Source organism: Eleginops maclovinus, chromosome 12 (assembly GCF_036324505.1).
Source record: "Eleginops maclovinus isolate JMC-PN-2008 ecotype Puerto Natales chromosome 12, JC_Emac_rtc_rv5, whole genome shotgun sequence".
Lineage (NCBI taxonomy): Eukaryota > Metazoa > Chordata > Actinopteri > Perciformes > Eleginopidae > Eleginops > Eleginops maclovinus.
Window position 1 is genome coordinate 24,034,011 of NC_086360.1, and position 23,445 is coordinate 24,057,455.

General features: G+C 42.1%; 1 protein-coding gene across 2 annotated transcripts in view; it reads left to right on the top strand.

Moving 5' to 3' along the window:
- The first annotated feature begins 79 nt into the window (after positions 1–79).
- Positions 80–23,445, top strand: part of pdlim2 (PDZ and LIM domain 2 (mystique)) — a 36,683-nt gene continuing 13,317 nt past the window's right edge. The window contains exons 1-6 of one of the 2 annotated variants that reach the window (XM_063898198.1): positions 80–410; positions 8,308–8,434; positions 10,386–10,537; positions 13,865–13,934; positions 14,375–14,526; positions 15,558–15,621. In XM_063898198.1, the coding sequence (XP_063754268.1) occupies positions 8,342–8,434; positions 10,386–10,537; positions 13,865–13,934; positions 14,375–14,526; positions 15,558–15,621 (531 nt within the window). In that variant the 5' untranslated portion in view covers positions 80–410; positions 8,308–8,341. Of the gene's footprint in view, positions 411–2,721; positions 2,908–8,307; positions 8,435–10,385; positions 10,538–13,864; positions 13,935–14,374; positions 14,527–15,557; positions 15,622–23,445 lie in introns of those variants that run through there. The other variant, XM_063898199.1, reaches the window with a different exon arrangement.

Here is a 23,445-nt window from a genome sequence, read left to right on the forward strand (position 1 = left end):
TTCCATGATAAATGGCTCAATTATCAGGGCTGCACCCTCTTACTCCTCTCTCCCCGATGCGACCCGCCCAGTCCTGCTGCCTGTGTCAGACCTTTTATTTTGGTAACAGCACATGGCTCATCCCAGTGATACCACTGCGCGCGCAGCCACAGGTGGTGTACATGGGTGCCACAACCTTAACATCTGAAACAAAAGACACAAGGGACTAAAAGCGCATCACTGCTCCAGAGGTCCTACAGTGACGGGGGAAACTTATAAAGCTGCTTTCTGATTTTGTTTGGTCGCATTTTGGAAGCGTTTTTTTTAAGCTGAGGTGAACCGCTGTCTGCCGGGTGTGTGTTACTGTTTTCACTAGGAGCAACGCGATTTAACAGGTGGAGAAGTCACCTCAAATCACTCTTCTAACCTTGGTAAGTAATGTAGTGTTAGTAAAAGTGTCTCAAACTGCTTTAAGAGTCGTAGCTAACTTAAAAAACTGAATTGGATGTACAATTCAGCTTTATTTATAAAAACTCAAGTGACTTAAAACCCTTTTTTATTTGTTTTTGCACGTTTTGTGTCTGAAAGCATAATTTCTCGTCACATTTTACGTGTTTGTACCGTAGGTTTCTTTTTGTTATTTTTAGAGCAGTATTGGGATTTGTTATACTACCATTGTAGTCATTATTCCGTTCTTAAAAAGTGTGGGAACCTCAGAATGCATTGAAGCTTTGCTAAATTACAATTGATGCCAAGTATGCGCAGTTAAAATGTGCACTACCACCATATGAGCGGTTTTGCCTAAAGATGGTGAGTGGAAAGTCATTATAACTGACGAAAAACACTTTACGAGGCCACACAGAGGGCTACTTTCCAGCACCTTCTGTAGCCCTTCCACCCTGTCAATGCATCTGTATTCAGGAGAGCAGAAGTTTATTTTTCTGGCACATTAAGCAGTCAGTCAGTGTGATTTGTGGAGGGGCTGGACCAGGTGCAACCTCAGGAATCTTAAAGTCAGTATTTATGTCACATTAGTTCAGTAGTGTAAGCTGTTATCTTCTCCCCCCTTCTCTTAAAATGTCCTTTGGAGGGTTATGGTCCACTGTAGTTCAAGTTCAGCACTGGAATTCCCTCACTCCCTTTCCTTTTTGAAAAGTGTCTAGACCTGGCTGTTCCTACAGTTCACTTAATCAATATTCAGAGATAAATAGACCTGGCCCGTGAGCTCAGCAGGTGGGAAATTCATTTGTGGTATTTCACAGAGTTCATGTATAGTCCAGAAATCTCATATTTCCCATGTTTGTGAAGCTTCCACACTGGGGTTTTGTGACTCACTTCTCATGTGTATGCACTACATACTCTCACTTTATAGTGTTTGTTCCCTGGTGGCTTAGCTTCTCTTTGTGAGAGAGCACTGTGCTGTTACTCAGATAGGACAGGGCTGAAGCCATCCAGAAACCAAAAACAGACCACTGTAATTTTGGATAGAGCAAAGCGGTGGCTTTTCAAGAAAACTCGTTACCTTCTACTGTAACTCAAGGAAAGACTATGTTTGTTTTACAATCCTGTTGAGTTTTTTTTTTAGTTTTGCTAAATACTACTGTGGTGTTGTGCTTTTCATTTAGGTCAGGGCCTATAACAGACAGCTTTCCTCTGAGATGAACACGTTTATGGTTATGCAGGAAGTCAGTATGATGTGTCGAAGGGATGGTTTTGGTGCATGGTTTTCAGTTTAAGCTGAGGCAGGAGGTTTCTGACTGTTCTATCTTTCTTATTACATCACATTTTGTAGAAAAAAAACCATTTTGTAGGGTAGAGGATGTTTCTCCGCAAGCATGAAACATGCCTCTGAATGCAGTAAGGTGCACAGTTGCAACAGTGTTTTTTGAGAGTGTGCATGTGAAGAACAACGTGGTTGGTGTGTCTTTTGTGAGGAGGGGCTAATGGTGCATGCAGAGGATGTGGTGAAACGGCCTGATTGCGGAGCAGCAGAGTGTGCAGCCTGTTGAGTGTGAACAGCAGTAACATGATCTCCAGATGATGATGATGATGATGCCCAGGGAGATAGGTGGAGACACTACCACAGTGTCCTTGTCCTCTTATCAAGCATACTTCACAGAGGACACAATCCAGTCCACTGTTGCAGTGCTGCAAAGTTGTAAAGGGATGATGGGTAATCTTAGAAATTGTCTTTTTGAACTGAAGAAGATAAGATTATGTTACGGGAGGGTGCACCCTTAAAAGTGTTCTCACTGAAAAGGGAGTTGGCTATCCAACAAAAATGACAGGTATGGCTAAGTGTGTAATTATATTGATGACACATGTACTATTGTCAATACAAAATATATATACAGAAACTCAAACCACACCCTTTCTGACTTCATTAAGTTGTTGTTTAATGTTTTCTCATCTCCCTAGTGACTGCTCAATCTGACCAAATGGGTGTGATTTGGAAAATGCCCAGAATGTCATTTCAGTCTTCTCAGTCCAGGGAGAGGCTTGCTATTGCATTCCTTTCCTCTTAATTCAGAGGGTGTGTGTGTCCAGGTAGGTGCCTACTTGTGTGACACACAGGGTAGAATCAACATCAAACCAAATCGATGACGAAGGACTGCGGAAGGTTCAATCTAGTGTACGTCCACCGTGAGCGCTTTGACACGCGTGATTCATACAAAGAATATTCCCCCGCAGCCACAGAGGTTCTTCTGAGTGAGTGTGCCGAATCAAAGCCGTACAATCTTTCAGTGGGATGTACTGCATCTGCTATGTTCATTAGCCTGTCTTTTAGTATTAGCATGTAGTTTGAGTCAGCATTAGTTTGTTTCAATTCTGTGGATTTGCTGCCCAGGAGTCCAAGAAGGGGAAGGAAAAACAGTCTCAAGTTCTGGTGATTCAGAGAGGAGGTGGAGAGTTGATGAAGGTGGCCAGGTATTGCTGCCAGATCTTTTTTATATACAGAGGTTGAGTCAGCAATACACAGTTTATTTTATGCTGTTTAGTTTTAATGAATATTTGATTTCCACCGCAGGACATATGGTAGCAATGTGTTTTCCAAATGTTGAATTCCTTGGAATGAATGAGGTGTTAAATTTGAGGATTAACTTTGCTAAACATAATGACTGTAAAGGTTTCTCTAATCTTTTCCTTTTTGATGCAATTTTTCACTTTTTAATAATAACTGTCAACATGACCAATGGGTGCCATCACTGTTTTGGTGAAATGCCGATTGAAGTTAATTACTCTCGTGTGTGAGTCATTATAATTTCTGCCATACTCCAGTAAATTGCAGAGACAGTTTCAGACTCGTGTTAGCATGTTTCACTCATTCCGCCATAACTACCCGTTAGCGCATGTTATGGGTCGTTGTGTCACGTAAACATACTCAATTGAGGATTGCACATCAGTTAGGTGTTATTGTGTGTCTGAGTCTCACCCTAAACGACACCTCTGACCGTAATGAAGACACACTGAGGCTTACCTCATCTCTAGTCAAACACAAGTAAAAATAGCTGCACTACTGCTGCAGTTAAACTTGTACTATTTTCAGCAAACAGAAAGTAACATGTATATTTATGTGACGGAAATCAGTCATTTTTGTTTTAGCCTAAAATATGAATAACGTTATCTGATTTTGAGACAATGTTTTCCTTTCTATCCTTAAGTTTTCTCCATGAGCACGTAATCTATTATTGAAAACAGTTTTCAAAAGAAACCCTGAAGGCTCCCCTGCATGTTGAAACAATGAGCGTTGAATCCAACTTTGGGAAAGGACTGTTCCCCTCATACCTCCACTATCTCCTTCGCCTTTAGGGACAGTCGCTCATAGATCTGCCAAAAGGCCTGTGAATTATATACATGACAGGCTTTGACTTTCTCAGACACTGAAAATAAAGTCAGTCTAACCTCATTAAGGTCTTGTTTACTCTTTGAACCTCTCATAGTTCCTGCAACACCAAAGGTTGCTTCAAAGACAGAGTGTAAACATCAAGATTTGGGGCTTCGTTCGACGTGAATCCAAATAATGTATTATAGTCTGAACCTGCTCAAAGTTAATATCTTAAGCCATTTTTACACCATTTTTCCCTAAACAGTGTTTCTGAGATCTTGGACATTCACTTCAGTTGGCCATTTGCTCGTTAAGCTCTTCATTACAACATAGTGACCCAATATCTGTTTTGAGGCCAGGTTACCCTTCTCTTCTTGGGTTGGCAGTGGAGGAGCTGAAGTGTCCCTTTCTCACCTGGCATAAATGCTTTGTTAGATGCTGTAAAGACATTGGAAGAACCACATTTCAGGGCCTTATCTCTCATGGCAATTTCCTTTAAAAGTTCTTAATACTTATTTGTTTGGTCGGACCAACAGTCCAAAACCTAATCATATTTGGTTTCCTATCACATCTCAAGAGAAGAGAAGGTTTCAAAAGCAGTTCATCTTGACCATTTAGCATCTAGGGTCAGAAAATGTTTTGGAACTTTGGCTTGAATCTGTACGTTGTTGTGTTATTTTCTTTTTTCTATTTCTGTCACTGAATTGTCCCAGCCATCTGTAGAAGCACCTCTTGTAATACATATCAACAGCACATCCTTCTATAGCCTCCATAATAACATTTCTATCCACACCTTTGTCCCACGATCACAAATGAATATCAGATGTATGACTTATCACAGAGCCATTTTGTTAGACCACGTTACTTTAAGATGAGTGTACCGATTCAAACTCATAACTGGTTTAATGAGCTAATGGATTTAACCTGTTTGGGAATGTGCCTCTATTAGTCTGTCCAAACTGAGTCCTGTTTGTTGGTATGAAGGAATGCAGGTTAGTTGTAAACGGGTCCATTGTGTTGGTCGGAAGTGAGAGTATTTCACTACCGCCTATAGGACCATTTTCCATTCGCCTCACGTTGACCTCCTGCTGTGCGGCTGATGCTGAATTGAGCTATAGAAATGACTTCATGACTAGAATTTTTCTCATTGTGTTGGCTGTGTTTTAATTGTGCTGCCAGTTTGCCGTGGCAGCGAGATGTCACCAGAACAGACTTTGCCTTTTTTAATGGGTATTGGCAGCTGAGATAATGGCGACCCTGTTCAGCACTTTGTTTAAAGCGAGCAGCAGCGCAGTCTAAAAACCTCATCAATGGCCGATTAAGCAAAGCGCATTAATGTGCCGCTTATTCCTTACCACCATGTGCTTTTGTTCTCAGCTCTCTGCCGCATACTTTCCCCATCCTTTCACTTCGACATTATCCACCATTAGCGCTTTTATGATGCGAACAGTGAACGTTTACGCAGGGAATTAGCAGGGTGCTCGGTTCATAATGTCCGCTGCAGAAGCTCATGGAATTAATTGACACCACCAGAGGCTGGGAAACTTTGGGGTGGCTGCTCTCTGTCATTATCACAACTTCACTTATTCCTGGAGGCCACAGCAATTAAGAGACCCTAATGATGGTGAGCCCAGTAACCCGGCTAATTGGCCCAGACCATTAATGACTAACCAGGGCTACACTACTGTCCCAAACACTCGTGGAATGTGCAGCCGATTTAATGCTCCAGTGTTCGGAGAGATTGAAGGAAATGGATATCCATTTCATCCATACGGCTAGGTGGTTCGGTGCCTTTGCTCCTCATATCTTTTCAAAGCTTTGATAACTCTATTATGCAATGTTTATTATCATTGACAGACTTTATTTGTTGAGTAAGGTTATGATTGACATTCCTCTGTTAGCCACAATAAGTATTTCTGTCAACACTTTCTGATAAGAAGAGTCAACATGAACTTTTAAGTAAGATCGTAAACATTTTATTGGGATGATCAGATCTTATCCAAAATGAACTGATACAGTGAGGTTACTGATGCAGCTGTTGATCTATAAATTGTCTGAAAATGGTGCACAATTTCCATCCCAAAGTCTCTATCAAAGGTGATATCTGGTTTTGTCTTTCCAAAACCTAAAGATGTTCAGTTTTAATATGATTGAAAAAGCAGGAATCTACATATTTGAGTTAAAAAACTGCCTTTTAGCAAGAAAATAATAAAAGAACTGCTTCATAATTTGCATGACTTTACCTTTTGCGAAGTATGCAGGGACAGTTTACAACCATACCAATAGTGATAATATATTTAATACCAAAAAGTTCAAATTAAATCCAGTCTCTCTGTAGTGACTCTCAAATATTAGGTGCAAGTTCTACATTTACTTTCAGACGTTGATGTCAGACTCTTTGTTTCGGTTAGGCAACGGATGATTTAACATTGCTTTGGTGTAGACTTTTATTTTTTCAGAGGGGCAGGCTATACTTACAACAGCTTATGTAGTTGTCTACGTGTGCACCTATATATTACTTGTAACTCTAATGTCTTTACCGTGTGTTGTGTGTGTGTGTGTGGGGGGGGTTTCAGGTGTTGATGTGTTTATGAACTGTAAATGCTCAGCCCATCATCACCCTACTCTTGTGTCTCCGCATGCAATCCAACAAAAGACACGCTTCACCTGCAGCTGCAAAGTCTGAGCAAACCAGCAATTAAATCACACGTTATCCTGAAGTTTAAAAACATCACTTTAATGCTTTTAGAGCGTGTTCTGCTCCAGGTTTCTCCCACTGATTTTATAGAATACATAAGAGGTGTTAATGTTTACACTGAGTTTAGTTGATTATCTCGCTAAACAAACTCAAGATTTATCGAGGATGCTTTATAGCCAACATCATTGTCATGTTTTGAAACCCATCTTTAGAGCCTTGCTGATAGGAACATTATGATCCTTGTCATGCTGTCAACAGTGTTCACACCAAGGAGAATTTGACTGAGTGATTTGTTTGTAGGAATGGCAAACACACGCCAGGTATTTATGTCAGTGAGCAGCTGGCATCAAGCAACAAGAAGTCAGTATTTCAAGTATTTACTCGTGTGGATCCTCACTTTTGGACGTTCACACAAATTAGACAATGCAGATAGTTTTCATGAACTGCTGAAGAAAATCTGTTCGCAGCAGACAGAAGTCATCACCAATTGTGATTCTGCAAAGTGAAATGTTTTGGAAGTGCAATCCTCACAAAAAATAAAACATTAAAAGAGAATTAAAGAACATCTGTAACATCTGCTTCTTGTCTATCTTTTCATGTAACTCATTTGTAAGAAATAACTAAAAGTGTAACAGAATCTTGTTCTTTAACGACATGATAGTCAGTGCTGTCAGTCCTAAAATATTGTCAAGATGAACTGATTTGTCCCATATGGGAAAGTAAAAAAGTCTTTGTATAACAATTAGATTGTCTTAATATTGCATTATGCCATTCAAGAAATATCTGTCGACAATAGAGCATAGAACAATGAAAACTCCTCACATGGTTTCACTGAACATGGCGCCTCCAGTGATTGACAACAGGCTTTGTGAGAAGCACAGTCTTTAAATATGAATGGCAACAATTCAAAAATATTGGAACTACCATCAAGGGACTGAATTTTATGTATTGAATTCTTACACACCCCATTCTCATACAGAGGTTTCAAATTATTGACCATACATCGAACTACACCACTGTATACTAAACATGTACATTAAACACGACAGTCAGTGAAATGCATGCTAGCACGATTCTCAGTTTGCGTTTGTTCCCCTTGTCTTGAAAGGGCATTTGGACTTGATGAACTCTTTGACTTAGCACACATGTTAGTCAGTCAGGAGTCTTTCGTTGGCGATTCTTCCAATTCCTGTTTGATGTGGTTACAAAATCCTTGTCAAGGGGACTTCGGTCCGTGGAAGCGTAGTGTTGCTGGAGATGACAAGCAGGCTAATGCAAATGTTCTATGTCTTCTCCCCTACATTGGTGTTGTGTCCTTATTTGTGTCTTGTGCCTTGTATGAAATAAACTAACTAAATGAAAAAAGGCGCGGTATAGGTAATTGTTTTATTCTTAGTTTATTTTATTGTCACTGGTTGATTTAGCAGGACAAATGGATTACAAAACACATTAGTCGACACATAATAAGGTTTCTAATTTCAATTATAGGATTCTAGCAAACTCGGCTACCTTCTCAACATAATTACTTTTAAGAGTGAAAATGTAGAAATGCTATTCAAACAGTAGCACAACTTTAACCCTTTTAAGGGACAATTTAACATATTGGGACGTATGGATGGTTAGCTTAGCTTAGCATAAGCAATTGAAGCAGACGGTTTCACCCTGCCGGAAAAAAATGTCAATGTTTTTCCTGTGCATCTAACATTAGGCCTGGTGGTCATGATGGAAACACTCAGTGGTGCATATCTTTACGTCCCACATACAACTGTCATTCTCATGCTTTCTATTTGTCTTTCTTTTTCAGGGATTTGACGTGTGTGTGCCGACCTGATCACTAAATGGCGCTAACGGTGAACCTTATTGGTCCATCGCCATGGGGCTTCAGAATATATGGAGGAAGGGACTTCAAGAAGGCCATTACAGTATCAAAGGTACTTCAACACAGCCGCCTTGTTGCTGAACCTCGTCACACCTTATCAAACCGTATCCTCTTGTTTTTGCATAACATACCATTACAGGCCGTGTTTCCACAAAGTCAACTTCCTCCCCACTCCGTCTCTTTTCTTGTCTTTGTTTGTGTCCGCGGGCTGATTCGTACCTATTTCCTTGGCTACTAAACCCGTTGGAAAAGAATGGAAATGGATTACATTAGAAGGAAACCACTGATTACAGTTACAGTGGAAGCAGAAGTGGGAGGTGAGGGGGGTTCCTGATCGCAGTCTGTTTTTGGGGGGGGGGGGGGTGTCGGTGTGTCTTGAGTGCATTAACATCAGTACATTCCAAGTCACTGTTAAAAAAAAGAAAATAAGATGGAATAAAATAAGTGGAAATGTTACCACTATGAGCAGACAGCGCACAGTAAACAACACCAGGAAACCTTCTGCATACCAGAGACACCCAGTTCTGCCCGCTGCACAATCTGCTCCACCATCACCACCTCAGAATGTTTTTTTCCAGAGAGACTTTCTCCTTTAGACCATAAAGCATGAATTATGGCCACACTATGGCATGGCACCATTGCTTCACACAGACCCAGACTTCAAAAACATTTATTGTTTACCCCCCCTCTTGACAATTTATGCCAGAAATACGAGCAGATATTTTTTGACCAGTAAACAACACCAGCATGTTTGCTTGTCTCAAATATCAAACGGGTTCTCTGAAGTGACAGGGATCCTGCTGAGAGACAAACTTCATCACTGAAATTGGTCTGCAAAGCCCAGTTTGAGAAATGGCTTGTCTAACCAACACCCCCCACCCCCTACCACACACCCATCACCACAGTGTTGGACCATCTAAAATGGTTTGCACTTGGCATAGAGATAGATAGATAGATAGATAGAATGAAACCCTCTTTATTTGTCACATGCATGCACACAGCAGAGCACACACAGTGAAATTAGTCCTCTGCATTTAACCCATCCTAGTACTAGGACTAGTTTCACTCGGGGGAATACTCTTGGAAAAGAACCCCCAGCTGCTTTTAGTTTGTGTGAAACCAGGCGTCTCCTGATCAGAAAAGGCACGCAATACTGTAGGTCACCACAGCAACGCCTAATTGCCTCTGGAGTGGGCCCACAGTCCTGGCAACTCTGCACTCTCGTGTTGCTAAACTGACAAACAGCCCGTAGACTGGCACTCGCTTTGCGTCCATTTTTTCCCCCTTAGATGTCGGAAAGAGTCTTTAATCTTCTCTGATTGGCTCTTTATTTGTTTTGTTTTGCATTCTTTGTTTTATTGCCTTGCTCTGTTTTTAACTGTGAGGCGAGCACTGTTTGTGGCAAATGTCATACTTCTCTCTAAATTCTAAGCAGCTGTAACCTCCTCCTCGTTTATTCGTCCTTTTGTTTTAGTAAGCCTGTGTGTTTGGGAGCCAGGGACACGGGAACCAAGCTGAGAGCGGTGGCTTGGACATTATGTTTCGGCCCATTAGTGTGGAATTCCCTCTGATGTGGCGCTATAGCATTGGCTTTGACATGCGCTGAGGCCGGCTGCAAAGGTCAGGCCCAGTCAAACCATCAAGTAGCGTCACACTAATGACTTCTCCCCAAGGGTGTCATGAATCTGTCCGCTGTTGACCGGCACTGCCTCGTTCCATGTGAAACAATGTGGCGTCTGTTGGTATTTACTATGAGTATTATGTGTTACAGAGGGTGGCGATGTGATTATGAGTGTGGCAGTGGTGTGAAGCAACTCATCAACACCTTTCTGATTTAACCATTTGTTAATGCTGAGTGTCAGCCGCTGACAAATTGTCCACACAGCCTAAAGATACAGAGCTGTCCATGCTTGCCAGATGGATAGCATCCATAAAGTGTTATGTTGAGAGCAGGACCTGAGGCCAGTAGGACCTAACATGAGCTCATTCTTCCTTCTCAACAGGTCAACGGGGGCAGCAAGGCAGAGAAGGCCGACCTGCAACCTGGAGACATTATCTCTGAGATCAACGGGGAGAACACGACCGACATGCTCAACGTGGAGGCCCAGAACAAGATCAAGAACTCCAAGACTCAGCTGCAGCTCGTGGTGGAGAGGTACATGCAGATCTGCTATAGAAACAAGTTTTCCTGCTGCCATACTGTGCATGTGTAAAGGTTGGATTTAGAAGCATAAAATAATTGCCATGCAGTGCCGTGCAGCATACTTTCCCATATGGAAAGCCATCATTTTTTGCACTTGTGCCAAGACCACAGTTACCCCAGCTCCTATTTTTCTTTATGATGTTTTTAGCTTTATCATGCAGACACTGTATAAACAAAAACAAGTGATTATAATCAGGGGAAATGCCAGCATGTATGAGAGCTGAGTTCCCTTCCCTGGTCCTTCTTAATAAACTGTTTTGAGATTTGCCAAGACCTTGTTTGGATGAGGTTGAGTTGGCTTCTAAAATGTTTTCCTTTGAGCCATCACTGCCATTGGATGCCATTTTGATTAAATGTCCTCTCAAAGTTCGGATTTTGTCAGTTACCATCGTCACTCTCTTTTTTGTCCCAAACACATTCTCACGCACGTGTGCTTCCACATACTTCCTCCTTGGATGTCCCATGTCCATGTGAGTGAATTTTTTCCTGCTGACCTCATGTCTCCAACCAAGCCAGAAACAACACTATTTCTCCTTGCTTGCCCAGGATAATGCCACTGCGTAGATCTCGCATGTCTTTAATCCCACTCTGTGAACTGTCCAGCACCAACACTCCTGTCTTAATAGCCTAAATCAAGCATACCGATTTGAATTGCAGTGACAAACTCTCAAGAGGTCTGTAGTTGAGTGGCACAAATCTGTAATTTCTGACATTTTCTTAGCTTAGTCGAGAGTCCTGCCTGCTCAACATCTGGTTGGCAGTTAACTGTAATCAAACCAGCAGCGATGTGGGTACTGGCCGTCATAACACATACGGGGTTTCCCAATGGAAGCCGCTGGCATCTGCTCATCCTGTGAATGCTTGAGGCGTGTCTGTATACAGAGGCAGTGGTTTGTTGTTGGTGCATCCAACGGCATTCTCATCCCAGACTTTGCTAACTGGGTTATTTTTGCATGACAAAGCAATCACACCATCACTGTCTTGTTATTGACCCTTTGTTCACAGCTCCTTGTTTAGACTCCATTGTTCATTGATGCCTTGTGGATGATGTCACGGTGACCAATGTTGACCATTTGTCTCTCTGATCCAGTTGCCCTCTTGAATGTAGTTGGAAATACTTATTGTAATAGCTTTACCACACAGCTATTCTGGTGCGGTACTATAGTTTCATCTTTGATGCTGTGTGTGTGTGTGTGTGTGTGTGTGTGTGTGTGTGTGTGTGTGTGTGTGTGTGTGTGTGTGTGTGTGTGTGTGTGTGTGTGTGTGTGTGTGTGTGTGTGTGTGTGTGTGTGTGTGTGTGTGTGTGTGTGTGTGTGTGTGTGTGTGTGTGTGTGTGTGTGTGTGTGTGTGTGTGTGTGTGTGTGTGTGTGTGTGTGTGTGTGTGTGTGTGTGTGTGTGTGTGTGTGTGTGTGTGTGTGTGTGTGTGTGTGTGTGTGTGTGTGCATCCACCACCTAGTAAAAGTGAATATCTCATATGATTCAGAACACTTTATTGGAAGGCAAATAAAAAAAAAGTGTAAAAAAAACAAACAATGGTGTAGCAGATTACCAAAAACCACAAACATTTGCACCAAATTTCTGGTTGTAAGATATTAAAGCTCCATGTGCGTGTCTCCAGCTATTGCAATCTTGGCAGTGTGTAACATCTAACTACGGGCAAATCCAAAAATGAGCTAAGAGGTTGATTGTCGGTGAAGCGGAGGCAGATGACGCAGCAGAGCAGAAAGCTAATGGCTAACGGGCTTTATAGCCAACTTGTCACTCAACCCTCTTAGCCCTTAATTATGAATAACTTTACATTGATAAGCTGTAAATCGGTGAGTTAAGATAATTCATTCCTACACAGTTATTAATGAGGGTATTAGGTCAAGAGACATTAACTATTATTTTTGTTCCAGGGTGTAAATGTTTGGGTCTCTATAGGGAGCCAGCATTAGGTGGCTATTTGAGGAACTGCAGTTTTTGACACTTGCACGATGGCTTCATTTTTTAGCGTCAGAGGTTGCCACTTGGCTTATTCTATCGACAATTTTTCCAACAATATCAAAGCCTCAAACAGTACAGTATCTTACTTCTACTTCTGGTGGATTTGAATCTTCTTGAGTCAATATTTCATTTTTTTATTTCCAGTTCTCAGAATAGAGAGGTATTCTTGCGATGCTGGGCATGATATTGGAAGAATTTGCCTCTGGCAGGTTAACTCCAGGTTCCCTTGTTGACAGCTGTGCACAGCACATAACAGCAGAGGGTTTCAGGTGCTAATTTACGGTATGTCAGTTTGGCATCTCTTTGGAATATAGTCACTGTCAGCAATTTCACGAGAAGCAAATTATTCTTCTGTAATAGAGATGTGTAACCAGAGGTCATCGGAGACAGTCTACAGACTTATCTAATCATTGATCTAAAACATGTCTCATGTAGGTGATAAGCGGATGTTTAAGCGAGAGGTGAGTGTTTTGCAGCTGCGCGGGTCATAATTCAAAGAAATGCATTTTCAGCTAGCCACAAATATCCCTTACCTTCGGGATAAAATGTCTCCTGGCTGCTGTATCAGTTTTTGTCATCTTGCCATCCCTCTCATACACAGTATGTGGAGCCCGGGCCACGAGAGGTGTGTTTCTGGGTGATTTACCACAGGCATCCAGGCCTTCCTGTGTGCCTCATTACCTCGGGCTCAACCAAAAGCCTGTCAGCCTCTGGCCCTGCAGCCAGGGGGGTACTGTGTGTTTGCATTGGCGCTTATACTGCCCATATTTTCCCCTGCAGAAGCAATTATGGAATGGCTTACAGTGTTTTCTATTTAAGAAAGTTAAACAAAAGTCACTTGTTGGAAAGACGAGATCTGTGAATATTTCCTAAAGGGGTTCAGAGTGTGCAGTGCTCTTCCTCTGCTGGACTCTCTCTAGGATTAATGGGAACATACTGATGGATGCCTGCCAGGACATTAGCGAAAGGGATGTCAAAAATGATGTTTTTGTTTGTTCTTCAAATGAAGTTCACTTACACTTATGACCCTTTTAGAAAATTGATTATTTTTCTTCAAAGTTTTTAAACATGACATACTTTTGAGTGCAGATGCTTGTCCAGAACCTCATTTTAAATGAATACTTTGCTTATTTAAATAATGTTTTTACTGCCTTAGTTGATTATTTTTTTAATTCAACTACAATGAGATCACACTGATAATCTCATGCTACACCGATAGCGAAATCATTTTTCGTTTGCAGATGTTATGAGTGTGGACATTCAGTTGATCTCTGTGGTTTTATGTCTTTCAAGACCGGACCCTCCCAGCTCTGGACAGACCAATGGCACCAGCAGCCCTGAGCAGATCACCGGACGCTTCCAGGTCAGCTGCAGCTCCACAGGAGCTTGAATCTGTTCACAGTTTGTCTTGATGTCTGCACACTTAATTGCAAATTCGTGTCCATAACAGTATTTATCATATGTACTTCATTTCTACTAATGCACACTTCACACATCTGTTTATATCATATCTGCTTATTTTGCTTCCTCAATATGGAAGCAATACCAGACTTTGTAGTGATTTAGTCGTGTTCCTGTGTTTTATTGAGATCAACATGAGTCCCGAATCACCACCTGCAACACATGTTGATACTAAGTACAACATCTCTGGACTTGTTTATAGATACAACATTTATTTATGTATGCATGTGTGTGAGGATATTCTCAAAGGATTTATGTTTGTCAGTAAAGCCTTTTTTCTACTTGCAGTAAAAATAATCAAGTTATATAAATACCAATGTACACTCCTGTGATGTTTTGTAGGAGGCAGTCATAGTGAGTAGAGATGAGAATCAGAACTACAGAGAGTACACCATCTCCAGCCCGGCGTCGCTGTCCCCCGGGCCCTACTCTCCAGATCCCTTTGGCAGCCCTGACGGGAAGAGAGAGAGGCTGACACCCACCATCAACAAGAGGTAACTCACGTAACCACATTGCAATGTTCAAGCACGCAGATCAAATGTGTGCTTTATCTGCAATGCTTATCTGATGAGGCTTTTAAAGGTAGATGCTACCCGCCTCCTGTAATGAAGCATTCACAAAGTTTAAACTCACGCCAAAATGTTGCTTTAAAAATCCAATATTGTTTCTCGGTATACAAGCTTTGCTGTTGCATTTGGAGTTGTTGAATAGATCCTGAACCCTCAACCTGCTTGTCTACTCTAACATCGTTATTGTGGCGGCTATTGCCATAACAAAAGCAAAGGATTATACCATCTGAATTTACAAACATGTGATCTGGTTACTTCGAAATTACAGTTTGGACCTCATTTGAGGTTTTGGGGGTTTCTTTTTTAGAAACGGGTCCATTCACTTCTTCAATAGGCTCATACCTGGACAAAAGGTTGCAACAAGTGCTCTCTTGACTCCACAGTAGCACCAGAGTCAATAGGTACCGGAATAACAGACAGAAAGTGGAGCCATGTGATTGTACTGTAGTAACAAAGGATATGCACAGGATATCACATTCCACAGTTTGCATTCACCTTAACAAAAGGCCAAATGTGGAACATTCACCGAGCTGTTCTGTCGGTGCGTGTCCGTGTGTTGGCTGTCCTGGACAAGTGTTTGTAGATCACCGTCAAAACTCGCCTTCTCTCCCTCGTCCAGACGGATGAAGCTTCCTGCCCTGCTTCTGATTCATTCTTGTAAAACATCTTGGTAGTAGTACACCTAGAATTGTTTTTGACTGACACATTAAGGTACTTAATCACATTCATCAAACAAGTAATTAAAAAATCCAATAGTTTAATTAGTCTTTCCTTCTTATTGATTTACAAAGAATTCCACTGTAGTAAAATACATCTAAAGGTATTTCATGAAAAAATACTGTACCACATAAACAAAGGAGGAATGACATATTTGTCTGTCTTACGGTAAACTGTATATTGGGATATTGCCTTCCCCCACATTTTTTGGTTAACTTTGTTTTCTTTCTTTGTTATAGTGTCACGCTGCGCCCGTGGTCTCCAGATGAGAAGAGTCACAGGCTCTCCAGACCGCTGTCACAGGTTGGTTTCTAGTGCTTCTCTTTTAAATCCTTTATTTTCTGAAGTACTGCTTTTTGCAAGTTTTCAGCTTTCAGCAATATGCAGTCCAGATTTGTTTAGTCAGTAGTTGACCATCATGCCCAAAAAGCAGCTGACTTCCAGCTATAACATGTCTTTTATTAGATGTGGAATATTGGTTTTGAGTGTGCACACCATTGTGTTCATTGGTTCACCCACAAGTGCTGTAAAAGAATAGTTAACTTCTTCCTATATTAGTAGAGATGATGATGATTTTCTAATTATGAGGGCACTACAGGTTTAAAACTAGGACAATTACAATAATACTTGACAAATGTTTATATGAATAATACATTTCCTCACAATGCCAATCTGCCATTCATCTGTAGCTGCCGTTTTTAGGCTGCAGTTCATTAAGTCCAGACAGCTGAAGGTTATTGTCCTCTTATCTCTAGATCTGTGTTTTTATTTTGACTGTACTGTCGCAGTGTGCAGGAATAACATGTCTGAATGTTTAGCCTTTCCTTTGAATTGTTACTCTCTGATGCCACAAAAGATGCCCTACAGAGGGTTTGTGGCACCCTGATACTAGCAATGGACTTCAGTCAATGCAGGAAGCAGAGAGGGATTGACATTTTTACAGCAGGGAGTGTATGAACTGCAAAGGTCAGCCTTTGAAAATATCTGACATTAAGCTCAAGAGTATGGAGCTGTTTTTGATTCATAGCTGGCTCAAAGGAAATATTACTTTGTCTCAAAACAATGGTCTTTAACCTTTGTAGTCGTCTGAATGGAGACTCATTAATCTCAGTGAACGGTAAAAAATGTGGAAGTGGTAAAACACTGACTCGGGGTTATCATCAGACTACAGCTAAACTATGCACTGCTTATTTACCATTGTAGCCAAGAAAGGCAACTGGAAAGACTTCAGTGAGTTAAAGAGAGAAACATGTTGTGGGAAAGTTCATCATGAGCTATTTCAGTTATGCCTACATGCTTAGTCTCAAGCTTGGATCCCACTGATAGAACATGTGAGATGACAGAGCAGGAAAAAGACATACATGACCTTTTGCAACGACACAAGGAATTCCAGCCATTTTTATAACACAGGACAGTACATAGAGTTGGATAAATATGCAGAGGTCTGAACTTAAAAACATTCGAGAGTTTCTTCCAAGGGGTCGCCAGCTGAGAAGGTCCATTTTAAAGTTTCTCTGGGATTCTTTGTGGTGTTTACATGGTAAATAGGATTCAGATGCACATGTCACTCAGCAGTGTCCACCCTCTGAGAACGGTGGCTTGCATCAGAGTGCTTTCAATCTCTTTCACACTCGAGAAAGATGAACCAGTCTTGCCGTGATTTAACTGGGGTCCAAGTGGTGCTTTTGAGGACGCAGCAATTACTTTGTCAAAACACTTTTAACCACTCTTTATCTTAATAAAATGCTTCTGTCATTCATGAAATCTGGTCCCAGATAAATATAGTCTTTAGGAATGCAAGACAGTCTCTCCTAATAACTAAGTTTATGTGACTGCAAAGCCACACGGCATGTTGTCTCCTTCTGAGTTGTTTTAGGGCAGAGAGGGGGTGCCGGACGTCTGTGTGTGCAGACATGAATCAGCTCTCTGACTGGCTCGCTGTTTGGGCAGATTCGACTGACACGAGTATGATATGTGATGTTAATTCGGACGACTGAAGCCTCAGGCAGGGCAGTAGGCTGGACTGGAGATGATGAAGTTGCCTGGTGTCAAGTCCTAACACTTAAAAGGGAAAGTGGCTTTTCTGTGCCATGGACGTAAAATGAATTATTATAAATGAACCATTTCGAATCCAGATTATGAGTTCTGGTGTTTTTAAAGGAGAACTAGAGCAGTATACTGCAGTACTACTCCGCCTGTGAAAACAGTGGTTTATTATTTTCTGTGGCTATTTTATAGAGCTTCTCAAAGTCTTATAATGATGTCATCAGGGTTATTTTCAATTGGGCTTAAGCCTTCAAATTTAACAGGAAGTTTATGTTATAAACTTGGGGATTTAGTGTAATAAACATGAGCATTTACCATGCAGAGGGTTTAACCAAAGAGCTGAGTTTCATTTCTGTGCATTTGCAGCTTATCCCAATGGGTCTAAAATTCAGGACATCTTGGCCTCTGCAGCTTCAGTTTCGACGTTTTAAGCAAATATAACTTTGTCTCTTTTGAACCTCTAAATCAAATGCAGATCAAAAGAAATGGCTCTTGTCTTATCCTCTCCTTTTGGCTTTGTGGTCTTATGATCTGAATAGTTCAAATACTAATGCTCAATTAGGTTTACTGACATTACATTTTAAGTTTATCATTGTATTATTGCTCACTGAAGGCATTGTAAGTCTTGGTTGAACACAGCTGCTGATGTTTTTCAGCATCAATCCCTAACCACATTATAAAACGTATTGTGGAGTCATAGTGAGGCTGCGGCCAGCCAACCATGGTTGAGCAAACTCCTGTATAAAACGCATTAGGATGTGTATTGTGGCTCAGGGCTTCATCGGCGAGGCGATAGGAACACATTTGTTCTATCCGGAAAGACATTGCATGTTTGTGGTTTATATTTAGTTGCCAGTTCTCCCAATATCCTCAACATGTTTTAATACAGCTCTTTTTCTGATGTTGGAATGCGTATCCTCTCGTTGCCTCTGGGGAGACATTACATTCCTCCTATCTCTCTCTAATCCAATATCAACTTGACCTTTTTTTGCTTTACTTACTATATTTTTGTTATGCTTAAAATAATATCAAGCTATGTGTTTTGGTTGTCTGCTATTTGAATTAATATCAGGCTACATGTTTAAAGAAAACAGCACTTTGAAATGGTTAATCGCTGCTTTGTCTTCTGCTCTTCAAGCTGATTTGAGTTGCTTGCTTTGCCCTCTATGCCTGACAGCCTCAGTGTTTACCATCATCCAGCCCAGTGGATGAGCGTTTTGGGTTTTGGCTGACCCCTTCCTCCAAGGGATGTCTACCCTGGTTTTAAAGTGGTGACGAGCCTTCCTCTGCAGCACTGTGATTAGTGAGTGGAGTTCTTTCAGAGCGCTCTGTGGGGAAATGGCTGGGAAGAGGCCTGCCACGGGCACACTGTGCATTATGCTGCTCCGCCTGGCAGGAACACAGCAGCCCAGTTAGCGCTAAGATGTGGAGCCTCCACAACAAGGGCCTCTGTCCGGCCTAAGAGGTGCAGAGTGCTGCTGTATCAGGTGATCAGCCACTATGAAAAGCTCCTAAAAGGCTTTTCCACCCTTGTTTTGGCGCCTTGAGTGGGGAGAGTGGGATGCGCAATGGGATCCCCCAGTTTCCAGGGTGTTGGATATCCTGAGAAAAAGCATGTATACAATAGTGGCTGTGATGGCAGAGGTTGTGGAAGGCTGGTGCTGCTTTTTCCCTCACGTCACAAGGCCTGTCGTTGTGTGATGGGTTGTGGAAGAGACAGGCCTCAGGGTAGAGAGGACACCAGGGAGCCGGCTGACATTCCCAAACTGTACTTAAAGCATCATAACATGCTGCATCAGCCCATAATTCTGTGGTGCCTCACCATGAAGTCCAAACGGCCTGCAAGACCATACAGAACACAAGTCTGATAATCTGCATGTTTTAAAACTGTTTAACGCACTTAATAACTTTCAAATACAGAAGCACTTAACCTAATTGCACTTATTTAAGATGTATTGCATTTTCACACATTAGTAGTGTCTTTTGGATTCATTAAACCACTGTTAAAGTATTTCCCCTCTTTATCGACCTTAAAATGTTCCATTACATACAATTTTGGCCACATGAACACTAACTTTAAGGAAAAGTACAGTACATTTCGATCAAGAAAACTTAAGGGCAGTACGTTAAAGAAGCAATCACAAGATGTAGGTTCAAGTCTTTGTTGCAGGAAGCATTCATACAGCTAAAGTGAAGTAGCAGACCCAACCTACCATTCTACCATGACCTCTGTCCCCCAACTTACCAGCTTAATGTGACCACTGACCCCTATAAGAGGAAAGACAAATCCAAAGAAAAACTGTTTATTTTAAAATGCATTGCTGTGTGTGTGTGTGTGTGTGTGTGTGTGTGTGTGTGTGTGTGTGTGTGTGTGTGTGTGTGTGTGTGTGTGTGTGTGTGTGTGTGTGTGTGTGTGTGTGTGTGTGTGTGTGTGTGTGTGTGTGTGTGTGTGTGTGTGTGTGTGTGTGTGTGTGTGTGTGTGTGTGTGTGTGTGTGTGTGTGTGTGTGTGTGTGTGTGTGTGTGTGTGTGTGTGTGTGTGTGTGTGTGTGTGTGTGTGTGTGTGTGTGTGTGTGTGTGTGTGTGTGTGTGTGTGTGTGTGTGTGTGTGTGTTGGAAACCTCTGAAGCAATATGAAGGTTAAGCCATTTCCCTTTATGGTCCCAAAGTGTCATTGATGCGCATTATTAGCCGTAGCTTTGTAACCTGCAGTTTTCTTTAGTCATGCCATGATGTTTTCGACTTTGTTCATGGACTTTTATATCAACCCGATCAACACCATGACTAAAGGGCCACGGGCATCCTAGATTCCTGAGCGCCAGCATGAGATTGTATCTTAAATGGCCGGCACCCGTCATGATTCAGAGCATCTGTTTATATCATCAAGAACTGACCACAACGGGATCTCTGTTACGGTGAATCGGGCCAAAACCAAACTGCTTTTCATGAGACAAGACCCGTCACTGGGCCATTAGGTCCGGGCTCCATGTCTGGGTTTTCAGTTTCTGCACTTTGAGGTTCCTGAGGGCTGCCTTAGTGGGCTTCCTGATCCTGTGCTGGTATAGGGTGGTTGCTTTATAAATATATCTCCTAGTGTAGGATGGCCAGATCCTGCTGGGTGACACCCGGGCAGACCAGTCTTTTCCTCTTTATGCTAAATTGGGTGCAGTGGCCTTGGCAGTGTTACATGTGTCACTGAGCCTTTTATCCAGAGAGGGCAGAGTAAGTATCCATCCATACATCCTCCATGCGATGTCCACTATTCTCCTGCATGCCAGCGGCCGGGTTGTCCTGCTCTATTCTGGAGGTTGTGGTGGACTGGAGTGCAAAGCTGTGGTCATCGCTTTGGCGCAGAAATGGCGCCTTGGCATGCAGGAATAGAACTAAGTTTATGTTTTTTATTGAGTCCAAATGTTATATTGCACGCACTGTTGGTTGACGATTGTTGTTATTAAAATAATGAGGGCTGGAGACTTGGAGATGTAAAAGCACCTCACCTGTGAGTGGCTTCTCCTGAAGCTCTCAACAAAGACATGCATACCTCTTCCTTGACGTTGATGGCTTGGAATGATGTACTATATTTCAGGTCTGACATGAGTAGGACTGTTGTTTGGTTTGGCAGGCCGGTGCGGTGCTAAGCCAAGCCCGTGTCGGGGGAGCGGCACTGGCCGGGGCCACGGTGCAGGGATGTTTTCTTCTTCCTCCCTGCACAGTGAGCTCTGTGACCGGACAGTGTGAGGCCTTTTCACGTGGACTCGTAGCCGTTAAGCCTGGGGTCCATTGTGGCTGTCGGGCGGGCAGCATGCCTCTCCTCATCCCCACTGATTGATCAGCTCGCCTGTTTTTCTTTCCCTCAGAGTGGAAAAGCAAACTGGGGCACTTTTGATTCCTCATGCTTTCCAGGCCCCCTTACTCACTCATGGGGACACTTGGCCCTATGGGTTTTATGGGGAAACGTTGGCGGGGAGAGATGGGTCTTTTCACTCGTCGGAGCTGTTTACGAAGGTGGTTGAGCGGTATGTCAACATTCCAAAAGTGGTTGTCAAGGGAACGACGTGTATAACTGCCCCATAGTGTGTTCATGCCAGCAAAAACAGACATGTCAGCATATATTCCCCGAGTTTGAAACAGGACAGCACCTACATTTTAGGGTAATACTGAGGCATTTGTTGGTCATAAATCATAATTGTTTAGCTGCTAAAATGGAACTGAAAACATAAATGCATGTCTTGCTGACATTTTTGATTAGCATGCATGGAAATTCCGAAAGAAACATAGGTATTAGCCTGCACTCCATCATACCGTATTGCAATGTAAGTCATAGTAGTATGTTATACAGGAGAGTTACGGTACCTCTGGAACCACAGTGGGACATGCCAAATGTTTGCTGTGTGGTTGCTGCAGTTGTGATGCTGTCAGGCTCATTAGAGCTTTACCGTTACGGGGGGATTTTCACTGATGAGCTCTTTAAGTGGCCTCATCTCTCGACCTCCCAGCTCATGAGGACATTTTTGATCCACACACTTGGTTTCAGCTTCCTATGTTACTGGCATTTTTTTAGTACTTGTATAAAGAGAGGCTTCTTGGCAACCATAAATTAAAAGTATCACAAAGTCCAGCGATTAAAGTCCAACCATAATAAACTCCAGATGTCTAATGAGCTTGATACGCTGCCTCAGTCTGAGCTTTGCGGGGAATTTAATAGGGATGAAAAATGTGTTGCTTGTAGCACCCTTCGTGGATAAATAAACGCTCAGACTCATATTCATTCCTCATTGTGTCTTTCACTTTTGGTGGCAGTGTGGGTAATGCATCCCCCCCTCCCCGGACCACCTACACTCTGATCACATGAGACGGCTTTGGCTTCTCGAAGTATTCACTGCGCCATTTAAATTCCCACAAGATAAAGTTCATCCTAGTTTATCATGTGCTGAGCTTCAGGAATTATGGACACTGCAGTCCAACAAAACTTTGATCTGATATCTAATTTGCTAATTATTTCGTTGTCCATCCCACTGTTAACTTGTCAATCTGCCATTCCTCACAAATACTGATTTGGAAAATGTCTCTGTCAGAACGTAAATTGCAGCTCTGTTTTAGCTGACAGTTGCTGAAGTCCTCAGAGAGAATCTCTGTAAACTCAGTCATCCTGTTGTCTTCTTCTCTCTGCTGCTCATTTGGGCCTCTAATCTTGTACATATGGTTTATATCTGGAGCAGTAAGATGGTGTGTGGCCAGGGTTGAAGACTAGAGAGAAGGGGAGGTATCGCATAGATCTGTCATATTTTTTTCCATGTTATTGAATGCTGCTGAGTGTAAGCCAGGACCAAGGATTTATATGTAGAAAGCATTATATAGGATTGAGAAGATTGAGCTTCACTTCTAAACTTTACTTCACATACTGCAGAATGGAATGGGTACTGTATAGTATATTACATCCCCTCCCAAACTAAGCATACCCTTAGGTTAGAAAATGAGATCATCTTTACGGCTTATTTATATTAAAGTGGCAACAGACCTCCTCTCAAATGTTATTGCAAACACAAGCAGATCACTTTCTGTTCTAATCAGAGCCTAATACCAGCAACAAATGAAGTGATTTATTCAGACCATCACGGAAAGCAAGGCATGTATTTTGCTCATTCCCAATAGAGTGGTTCAGCGATGAGTTCTACAAACCCAGAAATTACTTGGCATTCTACCACTTCCTGTTCCCTGGAACACTTCTTGTACTACGACATAAAATACATCCGAATTACCCCACTCGTGAATGTCCAAAGTTTCCATGTGTGATTTTTTTTTTCTTTTTAAATGGCGGATGCTAACTAGTGTGCAAAAATCTACCAAACTTCCTCACCGCGACATGAAATCCATGCTTTTTTCTTGGTCGGCATACAAAAAACATCATCTCTGCACCACTCTGTGCTGCTGAGTGATCACAGTCCTCGACTCTTCTTCCAACAGCACAGGATCTATTCCTTTCCTTTGAATCTGTGTTCAGGAACTCTCTCTCTTCCATTGCGACCAACATAACCACCGTTGCAAACGAATGCGCGATGAAGTTGCCAATATGCAATGAGTGTA